The following is a 15648-nucleotide window of genomic DNA, read 5'->3' as shown; positions in this document are numbered from 1 at the left end:
TGAAATAGCGGCAATGAAGTCCTAATTTTATGAGCAAAGTTAAAAAAAAATTGAAAGCTTTCAGATTTTATATTACGCCTTAGGGGACGTTCTTTCTTATGTTTTGTGTGTTTCCTTTATTTATTAAATACCGTGTTCCTCGCACTTAAACCATAAAATTCAATTCAACAGCAATATCACAAAATAATTTAAAAAGGGCATATCTTTAGAATTTATGATACACAGTCTCGAGCGCTGAAAATAAAAAATGGGTCCCCCCCTGTATAAGTATTGCCACTCCTCCCCTTAAAATCGTTGTAGCAAATCATTTGGGCATCAAAAATTCATTAAAATTTTAAGAAATATGAAATAGATAATAAAACAAATTCCAAATTTGGGCTTCCCGGATGCCCGTATTCGAGTGAAGGACTACGTTATACAAAATTTGATGTCTCTAGATACCGTTGTTTTTTTCATAGTGCGAGAACCATATATATGTTCATGCAGGTTCTTCATTATTTAGTTTCTTTAAATATAACGCAAGGCTATAATATTTGGTGGCAACAATTTGAAAAGTGAAATGCCATTTATAGTGAACCAATGCAAAATGACAAAACAAAATTACTAGCCCTTCTAGGCAAATTGCCCCTTTGGACTAAAAATTAGACAAAAATTGACTGAATTATAAGATGGTTAATTTACTGCATGAAATTGCTTTGTTAAAGTGATTATTGAAATGGAAAAATTCATGAAGAATTAATTTACAAACATAGCAGTTTTTTTTTTTTTTTTTTTTTTTTTTTTTTTTAGCTTTACACATAAGACCTGCTTCTTGTAGTTATTCAAAAACTTCAGAAAATTAAGTTCTTTTTGTATTTTTTGTTTGTTTGCTACAGCATTTGCCACTTTTCTTTTCAATTAATACTGATATAATAGCATTCAAAATACTGTATTCTACGCTTATATACTTTTCTTTAATGAACTCCAAAACCTTTAAATATCACAAATTTATAATGCTAATCGATAATACTATCACTGATAGTTTTTTTCTCTAAAAAGACATCCCTGCAGATCAAAATGATTTAAAATGTAGACAGTCACCTTACAGAGGGTTCACTGTCAATCCAGATACACACGGAAAATGTAAAAAAACCATTAGGAAACAATATATAATATGAAATATCCAATTATATTCCTAAAAATTACAACAAAACTGAAAGTTTCAGGAAATGTTGAAAGCCATGCCATATTAATGAATAAAGATATTCATATTTACAGACAGGCCAAAACATTATGATCATCCCCACATTTTTCAATAAACTCATCTGGATGACATGGAGGATATGTGACTAAGTGGCAATGGTATTTAACTGTTGCTGGAGAAGGTAAGGAATCATTCTTGCACTTACTTTTGCAAGAGATGGAAAAGGCTGCTAATCTAATCAAATTTGATAGAGGGCAGATTGTAATGCCTGAAGACTCGGAACAAGTATCTCCAAAACTGAACAATTGGTACGTTTTCCCCCGATCTGCCATTGTTAGTATTTATGCAAAGTAGATTAATGATGGTGAAACCAACAGTAGACACCAAGGTGTTGGACGTCCATGCATTATCAAAGAAAAAGGATGTCTGATGTTGGTACAGCAAAATCGGCACCAGACAATGGCTCAGCTGACCATCATTGTCAACTACAATGGGCCCAGGAACATCGAGACTGGACCATAAGTAGAAGACAGTTGCCTGGTCGGATGAATCAAGATTTCTCATTCATCACATCGATGGTCGTGAGAGGGTACACAGTCTTCCACGCAAACAGTTGCTCTCCCTCTGTATAACAGGTCATACACAGGCTGGTGATGACAGTATTATGCTTTGGGGGATGTTCTCATGGGCGGTTCTGCAGACGCAGACTATCTGAACATAACTGTGGATCAGTTGCATCCTTACATGGCATTTATGTTCTCAACTGCTAATGGAAACTTCCAGCAGAACAATGTCCCATGTCACAAGGCTCAAGCTGTGTTAAGAGTGGTTCGTGGAGCTTAAGCATGAATTCCAACTAATGTCCATCTTAACCAGATAGAGCACATTAGGAATGTTATGGAGCTCAAAGCTCAAACACCCCCATGTCCAAATATCTGAACTTTGCATGACTGCTGCTTAGACATTTGATACAAACTGTCTCCAGTAATCTACGAAGAACTTGTTTCATTCATGCCAAGACAAGTTGTAGCTGTTTTGCAGACCAAAGGTCGTGCAATGCATTATTGAGCAGATGGTCATTTAGCTCTTCAGTATACATAGTAAACTATCAATTCTATTTTGAAATTCTATTTCCATTAAGATATTACATATGAATTTCAAACCCAATATGCTTGTAATCAAAACACATATTACAATCAGACATAAACAACATAACATTTTCTTTATTGATGGAGCATAGACACATATATTACAATTATAAACTTTAAGGAGGGAAATAATAACAAATAAAGCGCAATTTCATTATCATTTTATAAAGCAAAAAATATGAGATTTCCTTAAAACTTCAAAATATGTATTACAGTCAAACACACATAACTATTATAATTTTATCACATTATATTTGCTATATTAAATCAAATTCTAGCAAAATAATATTACTCTTATTTAAGGATATAATATTAAGTACAGTACAATAAATTCCCCTCACACAAACAACTAATTTCTTTCCTAATTTTTCATATAAAATGTATAAACTATTAAAATGTCAAAAACAATATTAAAAACTCATGTGGCCAGCACATGGAACCCAATATGTGTAAAAATCAAACATATACATAGAAAATGGCACTTTAAATGGCAGCAAAAGCATTCATCATGCTACACATTGATTGCATCTAAGCAAATAGCAAAACTGAAAATTTAATGGAAAAAGGAAATTTTACTTTAGAGTTGGTAAATGAAATTAAAAAAAAAAAAAAAAAAAAAAAAAACCCTCTAAAAATGAATGGAAAAGGGGGCAGAAGAACTTATTCCCCTCAAGTTCTTTTGCTCAATTTAACTACAAAATAGTTACTTTAATTATAATATAATTACTTTAATACTATGAAGAAGAATGAAAGACAAAAGTAATGAAATAAATATGGATGGATGAAATATACAGTAAAACTTAAAGACTACATTTTAAAAACAAAAACAGAAACACAAAAGTAGTTTCTCAGCATTCTGTTCAGGCATTATTAAAGAAAAATAAAATAAATGCACACTTTAAAGAAAGATCTTAAAAGGGATAAGTTTAGAATATTTCTTAGTTCAGCTCATTTTATGATTTCTTTATAATCGATTAAAAATTATATATGATGCATACAAATTTAACACTTAGGCCATTTTTCAACTTTTACGTTTTTAAAGATGCTATTATCAAGATTATCTAGATGACTATCAAGAATCTATTATTATTATCTAAATGACTCTTTTAACTATTTCAAAAACAAAATAAAAACAGCAAACTATATTGATTCAAAAGAAATTGCAAATGAACACATGAAAGCAAATGCATTTCATCTTCGGGGGATGTTATACTCAAAGGTGAGGCTTACACATCTTTTAGCATATTTGAATGCAACCAATACACAGCATGAGAGCTTGCAATATGACTCAATTAAAACTTCTATGTAATGTGGTTCAACTAAAAAATCTAAAAATATTCCAGCTTCATATAAATGGATACAAAACTGAATTTTCATTTAGTTTCAAGGCTAATTCTTTTTTCCCCGTCAGAAACAAAAGAAATAATTATACATTTAAATATTTAAAAAATAAACTAAGAATTTAACTTTTGGCACAATCAAACTATCACGTACAGACAGCATTTCACAAATTGTCTAGACATACTTAAAAGGTCAGTGGAATTATACTGCAAAAAAGAAAACAGTCTTAATGATTTCCAATTATTAAAACACTATTATTAATTCTTAATTATTTCTCAATTACATACACCTTAAACATATTATTTGCATTATACTCCACAAGTTTTGATTGTAGCATTATAAGTTCTATAACAATATTCAAATTTGTCTGCACATTTAATTGCTGACTGCATAATCCTAAAGTAATGCATTGGCATTTTAAGCAAGGCTTTACTTATACAAAATCTAACAAAACTGCATTAAAATAAAGAAACAGTCTATCCACAAAACATTTCAATCACACCTTAGATACCAAAAATTACAATGACATTAAATATGCAATCAGGAATAATTATTGAAAAAATAATAAAAAAATTAACATGCTCACATATATAAAAAATTATATAGAACATTGAACAATTTGATATATGAAATATACTATCTGAATACGGTTTTTAGAATTCCATAATTTAACCAAACAAATTGCTTTGATAATAATCAATAGTGAAAAATTAGAAAATTACACTAAACTGAAAAGAATTGTTTTCAGTATGACTTAAAAACAACTTTGAGGATTAAATAATATGTACAAATTGATACTGATAGAAGAAGGAATTATCACTTCTGTGTCATTAATTTCAATTACCTGTAACTATCACAAGGAGAAAAATTATTCATTCTAAATGCTTTTAAATGTATAAGTTTTAAGAACTTACTATGCATAACAAATACATTTATATTCTGTAGAAGTTTAAGCATATGACGAATTGAAGATATATAGTAAAGAATTTAACCTTTAAGAAACACCAAAAAAAAAAAAAAAAAAAATTATCTCCCATTAAATGCTACACTGAAAATAACTTCCAAAACACAATTTATGTGTACAAAGGAATTACAAATTTTAGAATTTCTAATTCTCAAGAGTGTCACACCAAAATTTGGAGAAGATTACAAGAAAATGCAGAATAATTTGTCATTAACTCACTAAGTCTGAAAGCACTGATCAGCAGGAACAAACTAGTTCAGGTTCTGAAATAGTTTTTAAACCATTTAAGTTTTTCTTAAAGCAAAACAATTCACTTTTAATCAAATAATTCATTAATTAATTACCAAGCCACTGGAACTACTTTAACAATAAATGAATTGCAGCACACAGAAAAGGTCTCATCTAATCATCACAGTTCAGGTTGCAGCAGCAACCAAAAGAGAGAAGGGGGATATTGCATTCTGCCAGATGTTTTGCATTTAAAGTACCTTTGAAGTATTTTTGACATATAATGAGGATAATAAACATATGAACATCACCCACAGCCAGAACAATGAACACAAAAACAATGGAAATGTATAATGCAGAAATTCATATAAATACCATATTAGAAAACATAAATTATCATCTTATTTCTCATAAATTAATCTCATTATTATTATTATATCATTTTACTTCTCATAAATTTAACAAATAAAACCACCCCAGAATTTGCTGTTCTAACACTTTATTTCCCTAATAATTTTTAATATTTTATCATTTCACTGAAGGTACTATCAAAAACAATAGAAGGTCCAAACCCTTATTCTTACTTAATTATGAAATTATTTATTTACTAGTCCTTAAAAGGAAGTTTGTGAATATGGGGAGGGCAGTTTTATTATCTTTCCTATCAATATTATGAAAAAAATTAACTGAATTTTAATTTGTGGTATTTAAACAACAAAATTTTACTTAATTAACCTTTTAAATGATGACACAAATCAGGTTTAATCATTTCTACTAAAAAACACATTGTATAAAAATGTAAATATTAATTCTGGATTAAAGTGAAAATATTATGCTTCCTATTTAATAGTTCCTATTTAAAGTACTTATGAGTACTCTTATGGACACAAATTAGAAACAATACACATTTTTCAGAATAATAATAACAAAAATAATAAACTATTCGTATGAAAGGTGGGCACCGCATTAAACAAAAAGATTCCAATTTACATGCATTTTAATCCAAATTTTTAGTTCGTAGAAAATTTGTTAGATTATATTAATTATTTTCAAATTTAAAGGCTTCTCAGACAATACTAGATATTAAATTTCTCAAATATATTAAAATAATTTAAATACTAATTATAATGCACTTTATTACTTTTTAGGAAACCTGGAACAGTAACTTTTATAACTAACACCAAATTTAAAAAGGATTCTTTAATTATCTTAAGAAGTTTTTGATCAGAAAAGAGACAAAAGTTTACACAAAATCATTTTATACTTTGCTTTTAAAATAACCCATTTCCAGATTCAACTATGCTAAAAAGATTTTCTTATCATTAAAACTTAACACTAAAATTTCCATGTCTTTGATAAGACAAATTATTCTAAAATGTTAATTTTCTTTGGGAACTATAGAATTATTAAATATATTTCAATAGCATTAAATAACTTCCCCAAATTTAATTCTCAAAATGCCTTTGCTGTTTTAAAGGCCCACATTAGAATTTCTGCTACTTAGTACCTATAGAATTTTGTTGCCCTAAATTCTGTGCCCAGAGTGCTTTTAAATTACCCGGGAAAAAAATATTTTTATAGTTTTTAATAAAAAATACTTTATACTACTTAAAATATTAAAATACCACAAATAAAAAAATATTTTATATCATTTTTATATTTATAAATTTAAAAACATTTGAAAAACAAAATTTAACAACAATAATAATGAATGAAGTCTAAATTCACTCTTCTGATGCAAGCAAAGATACTTCAAATTTAGCAAAACAAACATTTTCAGATTTTGATAATGATCTAGACAGTATTTATACTACTGACATTTTATTAAATAATTTATTTTATGAAATTATAAATATCTTTTGTAACCTAGATAGCTATAAGAAAGAAAAGTATACATTTTTTATGAATAAAAAATAAACCTAATTTTAGAAAAGCTTTGCAAGAAATACAGAAAATATGTATACATAAATGCACAGTTTCACCTGATTTCTGTTCACAGCTTTCACATGAAAATTTAACATTTGCAAGCAATGTTTTTGAATGTGTTGTAAAGATTCTAAAAGAAAGAGACTTCTTTCATATGATGGCTTAAATTTTGGAAAGATAGTGCTGAAAAAACATTACAAAATTCAATTGAAGGAATCACAAAATATTATTTGCTGATGTTTGAAATATAAATTTTACTAGAAAAATTCCATCAAGAGTATGAAAACTATATATTTACATTACTCCAATAAATAAATAATTTATTTTAGAACACATAGACAAAATGTTAGTCAAATTGTCTTTGTTAACTTTGCAGAACACTTTAAAAACACATTCTGAGCTACTAAATACTGCATTAGAAACAGTTATTAGCAAAATCGCAAATTTCACTAGAAAAATTAATTTAAAAATAGTAGATTATATAATATGGCAGCTTAGTAAATTTCACATACTATAAGGAAGTGTCAAAACATAACCTTAATATTTTAGACTACCCAACAGAAGAAAAAACATTTTACTGTGCTTTAATATAGCTCCTACAATGTTCCACAAAGTTTAATAGTTAAATTCTACGTGAAAATATACACTCATACTAACTCTACAGCCAGTGATTCACTGCCATCTTTTATTTTATTGTCTGAACTTCTTGTCAACAGATGTCCTCTTAGAAGATACATTTATAAATCTTCCAAAGCGATACACAAATATCCCCAATATTGTCTCTTCTGATTTCTCCTCTTCAAAACTTTACGTCAAATAAATGCTTTTTCCCTTCTACTCTATCCAATGCTTCAAACTAGACAGTATGTTACTATTTGCTGACATTTTACATCCCATCAGGTCCACAAGCCTACATATACTGATATTATTCTGGTGGAAGAATGTGTCAGCAAGCAGGCTAATTTAAATATTCTGCACAAGATATAATGTGAGGGAAAAACAGAAGAAAATTGAAATCAGATTTCTTTCTGTTTTATTTTTTTACAAAATGTGATATAAATAAAAATTAATACCAATTTTTAATATTAAACACATAGAAAAACATCCAAAGTTCAGATTCTCACTACTTTTTTAATCAATATTGCAACGAAAAATTAATTCTATGAGAATGAAATCCATCAGATAATGTTTTATCATTTTGACCAAAGTAATGAACAGTTAAAGAAAAATTCAGTCATTTGGTATGTTTTATACATACAGAAAACCATTTTATAAACTTGTACACTATTTAAATTATTGCCTAATTCTAAATCTCACACTGCTGGTGCCAGACATATTTCTGTAATACTTAGAATTTTAAAACCTGTTTGGATATTTTTATCATTTCAAATATTTCATATACAAGTAAAGATGTGAGGTGTCTGCTTGGAAAATAGATTGTCCAAGAAAAATTACAGATATATATTTATCAGATTTTTACTTAACAATATTTATGATTTTCATTATTAAATATTTTAGAGTTCAGGAAATGAGTTTGGTAAAGAATGTTAATTATATTCTAGTTCTGATATGCTTTACTTGCTCCTGCTTTCAAAATTCCTAGTCAGAATGTTTAGTATTCATGCGACTACTAGATTTCAAACTAAAGAGATGCCACTTTAACTACAACAAATTAATTAAAAGAATTAATATATAATAAGACTTCAAACCTTTGTATTCTCCTATATATATGCACTTCTGCCTCTGTACCCATGGTCAGATAGTACTTTTCAAGAATAAATGCATGAATGCCTCCCCGATGATGCTGAAACCGATGGACTGACACTGAAGCCAGTGTAGAACTTATAATGGAAATGTACACTAACATACCCATAGAGTTACACCATTGATACTAAAAGTTAAAGTTAGAAGTCAAATATAGAGTACAATTGTATAATATGAGATTTCAAATTATCATTGCTACATTAAGGTTATTCTTTGACTCTGCCTTGTACATAAAAATTATGTCAATCTAGAAATCAGACACATTGAGACATTTTTACACAGCACTACAGTAATATTTGAAAGTACTTTTAACACTTACGAATGATTTATTTTGCAAATAACAGAAAAAAAAAAAAAAAAAAAAAAAAAGAAAAAAAAAATCTATGCACTGCTGATTTAATTAATAATCTTGAAATTTCAGCAAGCAACAGTAGCATTGGAATATAGCTGTCTTATTATAAGTCACTTATTTGAAGAGATCTTTGCATTTGCACATTAGGAGGTTTACCAAGTAATTCTAATCTGTTAAGATGGCAATTACGACACAACAGATGGCCATCAAGTGGGTAACATCGCTTATCTGGTTCATCTGTCAATTGCAATCCACAATCCTGACAGAAAAGAATAAAGGATAATGTAAAAAGGATTCAAGATTCCAAAAAACACTAATTGTATAAATAATTGATAGATTCAACATTTTTTTTTTTTTTTTCTATACGATTATATATTGGGATAGTATTTTTTATATTTTAGAATAGGCAGAATTTCCCCTACCTTGTCCCCTTTATTTTTTCCGATTCATCATCATTATTATTATACTATGTTAATGTTACAACATAAATACACAATATCTGAAAATTTTTAAGTATTCAAATATAATAAATAAATATCTGCTTCTTCATAACATTCAAAAAAGAATAATTACAACTTATTATATCATATCTATGTATCAGTATATATACAAAAGCATTTAATTTCACATAGTAAATTTAGTTTGAAATAAAATATTAACCAAATCATTGAAATTAGACACTGCAATGATACAGATGCAAAATTCTTTATTTAAATAACGAAGTCAATTGTGTAATTTCACTTGATAACCTGATATGCTTACATATAATATTACGTTTTATATATAAACTCTAAAGTAACCTAAACTCAGAGGCACAATCAGCCCATATAGAGGTATGGCTGGCGATACCCTGATATCTGCTTTCTAGACCGTGGGCTCTGGGGTGCTTGCGCATCTTCACCTGCACAAATGGCCAGCTTGTTGCAGGAACCCCAGTGTTTAGTCTCCAAGTGAACTTAGTACTCATTTTATTGTCCCACTCTAGGGATGAAAGGCTAAGCCATCCTCACCCAGGCCAGGAAGTATTATATATAAGCATGTAAAAATCCACCTTCAATTTTGATGGACAGCACCCCAGAAGGGAGGAGTCCAAGGGTCTCCCACCCCTCTCTCCTTCCACCAAGTCCCACAAAAGGACTCTCGGGTGGCCACATATTTCGAGTGCTGCCATGCTACACCGACACTATACATTTACAAACATCCATGCCTTCTCTGGGATTCGAACCCGGGCCCTTCAGCACGGCAGTCAGCAACACTAACCACTATACTGGCTATATCAAAATCTTGTATCATAATTATATACAATCAGATGTATTGAATATGAATCCTAAAAAAATAACATTTGAATATTAAAAAAAATTCAGCTTTCTATCTTTAACTACATATAAACGTAATTTCACAAATAAAATAAAACAGCTATCATGACTGCCTATTAAGTATCCAATGGAGAATGCCAAATTAAAAAAGTGCATTTTAAGTGCCATATGATACACTTTTCTATCTATCTAAAAAGTCTAATTTACTGACAATAAATTTATGATCTGAAACAGTCCATAACACTTATTTTACAAAATAACAATAACTATTATATAAAAGACAATATGTTTCTTGTACATACATAGTAAAAAATTTTCAATCTACAGTAACTAAAACCTTGCAGTAATGTTGCCATTTCTTTTAAATGATTTTAAAAAAAATTCAATAAACTTATTTCTGATGCAAAAGAAAGCATCGTGAATGATCATAAAAAATTTCTATAAAAAGTGTTTTACACAAAAGAAAGCTATAAAATTTCTCTTTTTACTTTTGGATATTTTAATACATGTGTATACAAAACGAAGTCATAACTTGACTTAACATTAGAGTTCTTTAGAAACAGTCAATATAAAATCAAACTACAAAACGAATTTTTTATTCACCTTCATTTATAGCTTATCAACTCAAAATTCTAATAGACAGTTAGGATAAGTACAAGATGGTTAAAAGATACCTGGCAAAAATGTAGAAGCAGGTAGAAGGGGCCAAAAAAAAGTAGGTTTAATAATGAAATACATGAATAAATATGGTAGAGGTGGCAGGGCTCTGGTGAATGGTAGGTAAAAGTATTGTGCTGGTGTAAATTATCATTCCTTGTGTATTTTTTGAGCAGTATGCATCATTGGAACTCACTGATGTGCACTTTATCGGTGTGACTGCAGCTGCACAAATACCCAGAACTTTTTAATGACATCCAGGAATTTAAAATCCAATTCACCATTACCTCTGCAGGTAAAGCATATAATAATTTTAGCACGATCTGAAATATTTTCGGTACTGAACTAATTGAAACAGAGCTAAATAATAATATACGTACAAAATTTCCAATTAAAAAAAAAAAAAAAAGTTAACAACTAAACCCCTGCTATAAAATACTTAAAAAATATAATTAATTTTATAAAAAATTTCCCAAACTTTACACTTTCCCAAAAAATTTATAAAACACCAATTCAATAGATTTATTATAAAAAGAATATAGCTATTTTTGGAACAAATTTTAAAAAGTTTGTTTTCACTCTGCCCATGTTTTAAATTTATCCCTACAACATTACTGGATTATTAAAAACAATAAAAAAAAATATCAAAAACTATTAAAAATTATTACACTAATGGATAATATTAATATTATGATTCATAGATTATATACCTTAAATGTTACCTTTCCAGTAATTTATCAAATTTAATCCTGCAGCAGTTGCAATATTAAGCAATATTTTCTTCCCAAATACGTGTGATATCTGTCAGTCATAAATTTGTAATAGTTGGATGTTTGCACTCACTGGAATCTGAGCAGAGAACTCATTGATGATTATCAAAAGGTTAAAGGTAAAAAATCTACCTACAGATTAATGGCATTCCTATGTGCTCATGTTGTCCAGCTTCAATTTTTAATCTATTTCTTTTTGTACCAGAGTTTAATTTCATGCAAAATTGTGATCAAATAGAAAATTTTAATCTTAATTCTAGATACATTGATAGCACTTTCAATAATTCTGGGTTAACTGACACTGCTAATTTTTATCTAAAATGTTTAAAACCAATTCTGAAAATAACGAAATTGATTATCTTGATCTTATAAACCTTAAAGATATTAAACTTTTTGCTAAAAAAGGACTTTTTAATTTTCCTATTATTAAACTCATACATTGTAATTCCAGCACTTACAAAAACATAATTGCTAACACAATTATTCAGCAGAATACAAAACTTTAAAATTTTTCCATGGATATTGAAGATATTAATCAAGTTCCAAAAATAACAAAATTGATTATCTTGACCTTACAATTTAAACAAATTTGATAATAAAGGAATTTTTAGCCTTACTATCATTAAATTCAGAAATTGGAATTGAAAAAAAAAAAAAAAAAAAATTGCCGACATAATTATCAACCAAAATCTTTTTTGAGACTAAAAAAATTTACCCTACTGTTGAAGATACTAATCAAGAAATTCAATATTTTCAAAATTACATTTATAATTAATCAATTTTCTCTCAATTTGATTAACCTACTTTTTAAAAAATTACACACTTGGTTATTTAAATCTTTATTGTTACTACTGATAAGATTTACTTAAAACCAATTTGGAGGTATTTAATGGATGCATAGCAATGGTGTAACATATTATTACGAAATGTACAGGCGCAGTGAGATAGCTTCCCCGCAAAGCAGGTTTAGGGTTGCCATTAAATAGCAAGGAGGGCAGGGTTGCCACATTTGGCAACAAAATTGGCGACATACCATGGACGGTTGGAGAACCTTCTGGAACGAATTCTTACCGGTTTAGCCCAGAATGTTCTTGAACACAAGCCGAAAGCTATATAAACCCTGCTGGTCCGCAGTCAGTAGCAGTTAGTGTGTGTGCCTCGTCTAGCGAGCTGATAGTCAGTCATTGAGCGAGTCAATCCCTGTGAAGTCGATCTGAGTTGACAGCCGGGCAGCGAGTACCAAGTGGGTTGTTGAGTTCACCGAAGGAGTCTCTTAGTGTATCGTAATTAGTGCATCGTCGAGTTTTGTTTTAGACTGAGTCGAGAGCTATACTCTTGTGTATCGTCGAATACATCGTGTGGAGAATCTCGAGAGTATGTGGAGTTCCGAGAATGACCAAACAGAGTCGGAAGCTGTACTCTGGTGCTTTGCAGTGAAGCTATTTCCACTGTTATTGCCTGACAGAGTGAAGGTTGTGTCGCTTATTGTCCCAGCGTGTTTATAGTAGATTTTCGACGACTGTAAAAAGTGTTATTGGAGATGCCCCTGATTAATATTAGCTAAATAAAGTGTGTTTCGATACTTCATTAAGTGTCGTCATTATTCACTCTAAATCTATAAACCCCGTATGACCGTGAAGGAAAAAAAAATAACGTAAAAACTGGTGTCAGGAAGAGAAAAACACAACAACTGGTGTCAGAAGTGGGATCTGCGAGAGAATGCCAGTGACCCGCCTGAAGAAAAAAACCATGGCGGTGGAAACAAAGACTTTGATGAATTTCTTAGTTGAGATAAGGGCTGAGATAAAAGCCGGATATCAAGAGATCAAGGCTGAGTTGAAAGCCGGACTGATGGAGATGAAAGCTACACTGGAAGAGAAGAACGCCCCACGAGAAGAATTAAATGTCGGCCAAGAAAAAGGTGCGAAAGCAACTCTGACAAGTGAAAGGGGAGCTTACAGAAGAAACTAGAGCCATAAAAGATGATGTGGAAAAGAGAGAAGTGGCTTCGGAAGAATCAAAGGATGAAGAAATGAAGAAAGTAGCTCATGAACTGTCTGAGGAAGATCAGGAAATGAAAGATGAAACAACTAACGGGATTAAAGATAAGGAACGAAAACATAAAGAAGTAAAAGATGGGAAGGAAGATTTTGATTTTCACGTGCCTGAGGTAGAGCTACAAGAAAGTGAAAATGTGACTGTCAAGTTCCTAGAAAAGGATAGTGAAGTTATGAAAACACAGTCAGCAAGTGTTGAACCATCTGAAAGTGCATGTGATGCAGAGATGGGAGAAGCTGATGTACAGCTTAAGCAGTGTGCTCCAGTATTGCAAGAAAATTCACTCACCTCGCAAATTATGTGTGTGTCTCATAGTGCTGATTGTGCGGACAAGGACTTGATTCTAAAGAATCAGGTTCTGTTCATGACTCTGATGCAATATTTGGAGCTAGTTCCGAGGAAAATAAGCTTATACCAGCTGCTAAAAATAACGAGGTGAAATTTATGCATGCTGCAAATGAACTACAGAGTGCTGAACAAACTGTCTCAGATTTTCCTGTGGATGACAAGTCTGAAAGGACTGAATCTTCAGACTATGATATGCAAAACAGAAATACATCTGAGAACTGCAGTGGAGAAGTATTTGACCCGGTATAAATAATGACAAGACTGAAACTGAAATTCTTTCTGAACCTTTAATGTATATAATTTAAAAAATTGTTATGTATCTAATTTGTGTATATAACTTGCATATCGTGTAAATATTTGCTTCTTTAGTTATGTTATTTGTTTTAGAACCTTTTGTTTCTAGCGAATTATGCTTCTGACCAAGGGTTGTACTGCCCGGGACGTGCAGTCCTTGGGGAGGGGGCAGTGTTACGAAATGTACAGGTGCGTTGAGATAACAACTGGTGTCAGGAATAGAAAAACGAAACAATATAAATCAGTAATTAGACTCTTTATCTCTGTTACTAACAAATGGCATATCTACTTTAGTCCTATAGTATACCAAATAGGAGAAGACTTTCACAACTTATTCTCCTCCTCATTACCCACTTATTACTTTTTTAAAAAATAGTTTTTACATATATTTACGTGCCCTTTCGCACAAACAATTCATTTACTTCTGCTAATTTCATAATTTAAAAATTTTTTATTTCTTTTCCCAAATTACATACTAATTTTTAACTTCAATCCCGTTCTTGCTTTTTATTATCTGCATTTAGTCAAACTTTTCTACCACTGAACTCAATTCAGCTTGTTTCAACTTTGAAAAGCATTCTCGGTAGTTTCATGGAGAATAACCATTGGATTACTTCATTCAAGTTTTATTTTTGTTTTCGTATTCCAATAAAATTATTTTAACTGAATTAACTATTCTAATTTTACTTTTAATTTCCCCTATTTTTAGGCATATTGGCTTTTATAATTTATATTTCAATTATAAATCTTTTTTTCCTAAGCTTTCCCTTTTTACGTTTTTCCTCATTTTTCTACAATTTGGAAACATTTATGCATTAATTATTATTAAAAATTTTTACTTATTTCAGTTTTAGTAAACTTTTAAATAAATCCGTTACCTGAAAAAATTTTGACCTGAAGTATTTTTATATTTGATATGCAACAGTTGCTCTTTATTTACAAAGTTTTTAGCAATTCTGCTTTTTCTTTGGTTTGTAATTCATTTTTTATTTAGCACACTAGTTTTAATTTACCCAATTGTTATCTTGCATGAGACATGGTTATCCTTACATGAGAATTATTTTTCTAACATTTTTTTTTTACAATAATCTTCGTTTTAGGGTAATGTCAGACCAGATTATATCTTAATAATTAAATACAATTAAAATGCTATAATATTTTTACTTGATAGCACTTTTGAAGGCCTTCAATTAAAAGTTGTAATTAATTTTTATTTGGCACTTCATTTAATTATTTATTTTGAATTATTTCAACAATTTATAAATCATCCAGATAAAATTTAGAAATGTGACTCTGTCA

At 29.8% G+C, this 15648-nt stretch overlaps 1 protein-coding gene across 1 annotated transcript in view; it reads right to left on the bottom strand.

Moving 5' to 3' along the window:
* Positions 1 to 2386: 2386 nt before the first annotated feature.
* The window catches only part of LOC118182205 (uncharacterized), a 45839-nt gene continuing 32577 nt past the window's right edge, over positions 2387 to 15648 (bottom strand). The window contains exon 8 of the mRNA XM_035351523.2: positions 2387 to 9165. Coding sequence (XP_035207414.2) covers positions 9010 to 9165 — 156 coding nt within the window. The 3' untranslated portion in view covers positions 2387 to 9009. The remainder of the gene's footprint in view (positions 9166 to 15648) is intronic.

The sequence above is a fragment of the Stegodyphus dumicola genome, chromosome X2 (genome assembly GCF_044657685.1).
Source record: "Stegodyphus dumicola isolate Sdum_Otavi_A_Nest chromosome X2, ASM4465768v1".
Taxonomy (NCBI): domain Eukaryota; kingdom Metazoa; phylum Arthropoda; class Arachnida; order Araneae; family Eresidae; genus Stegodyphus; species Stegodyphus dumicola.
The sequence above is the reverse complement of the archived record's forward strand: the minus strand, read 5'-3'. Positions and strand labels throughout refer to the sequence as shown.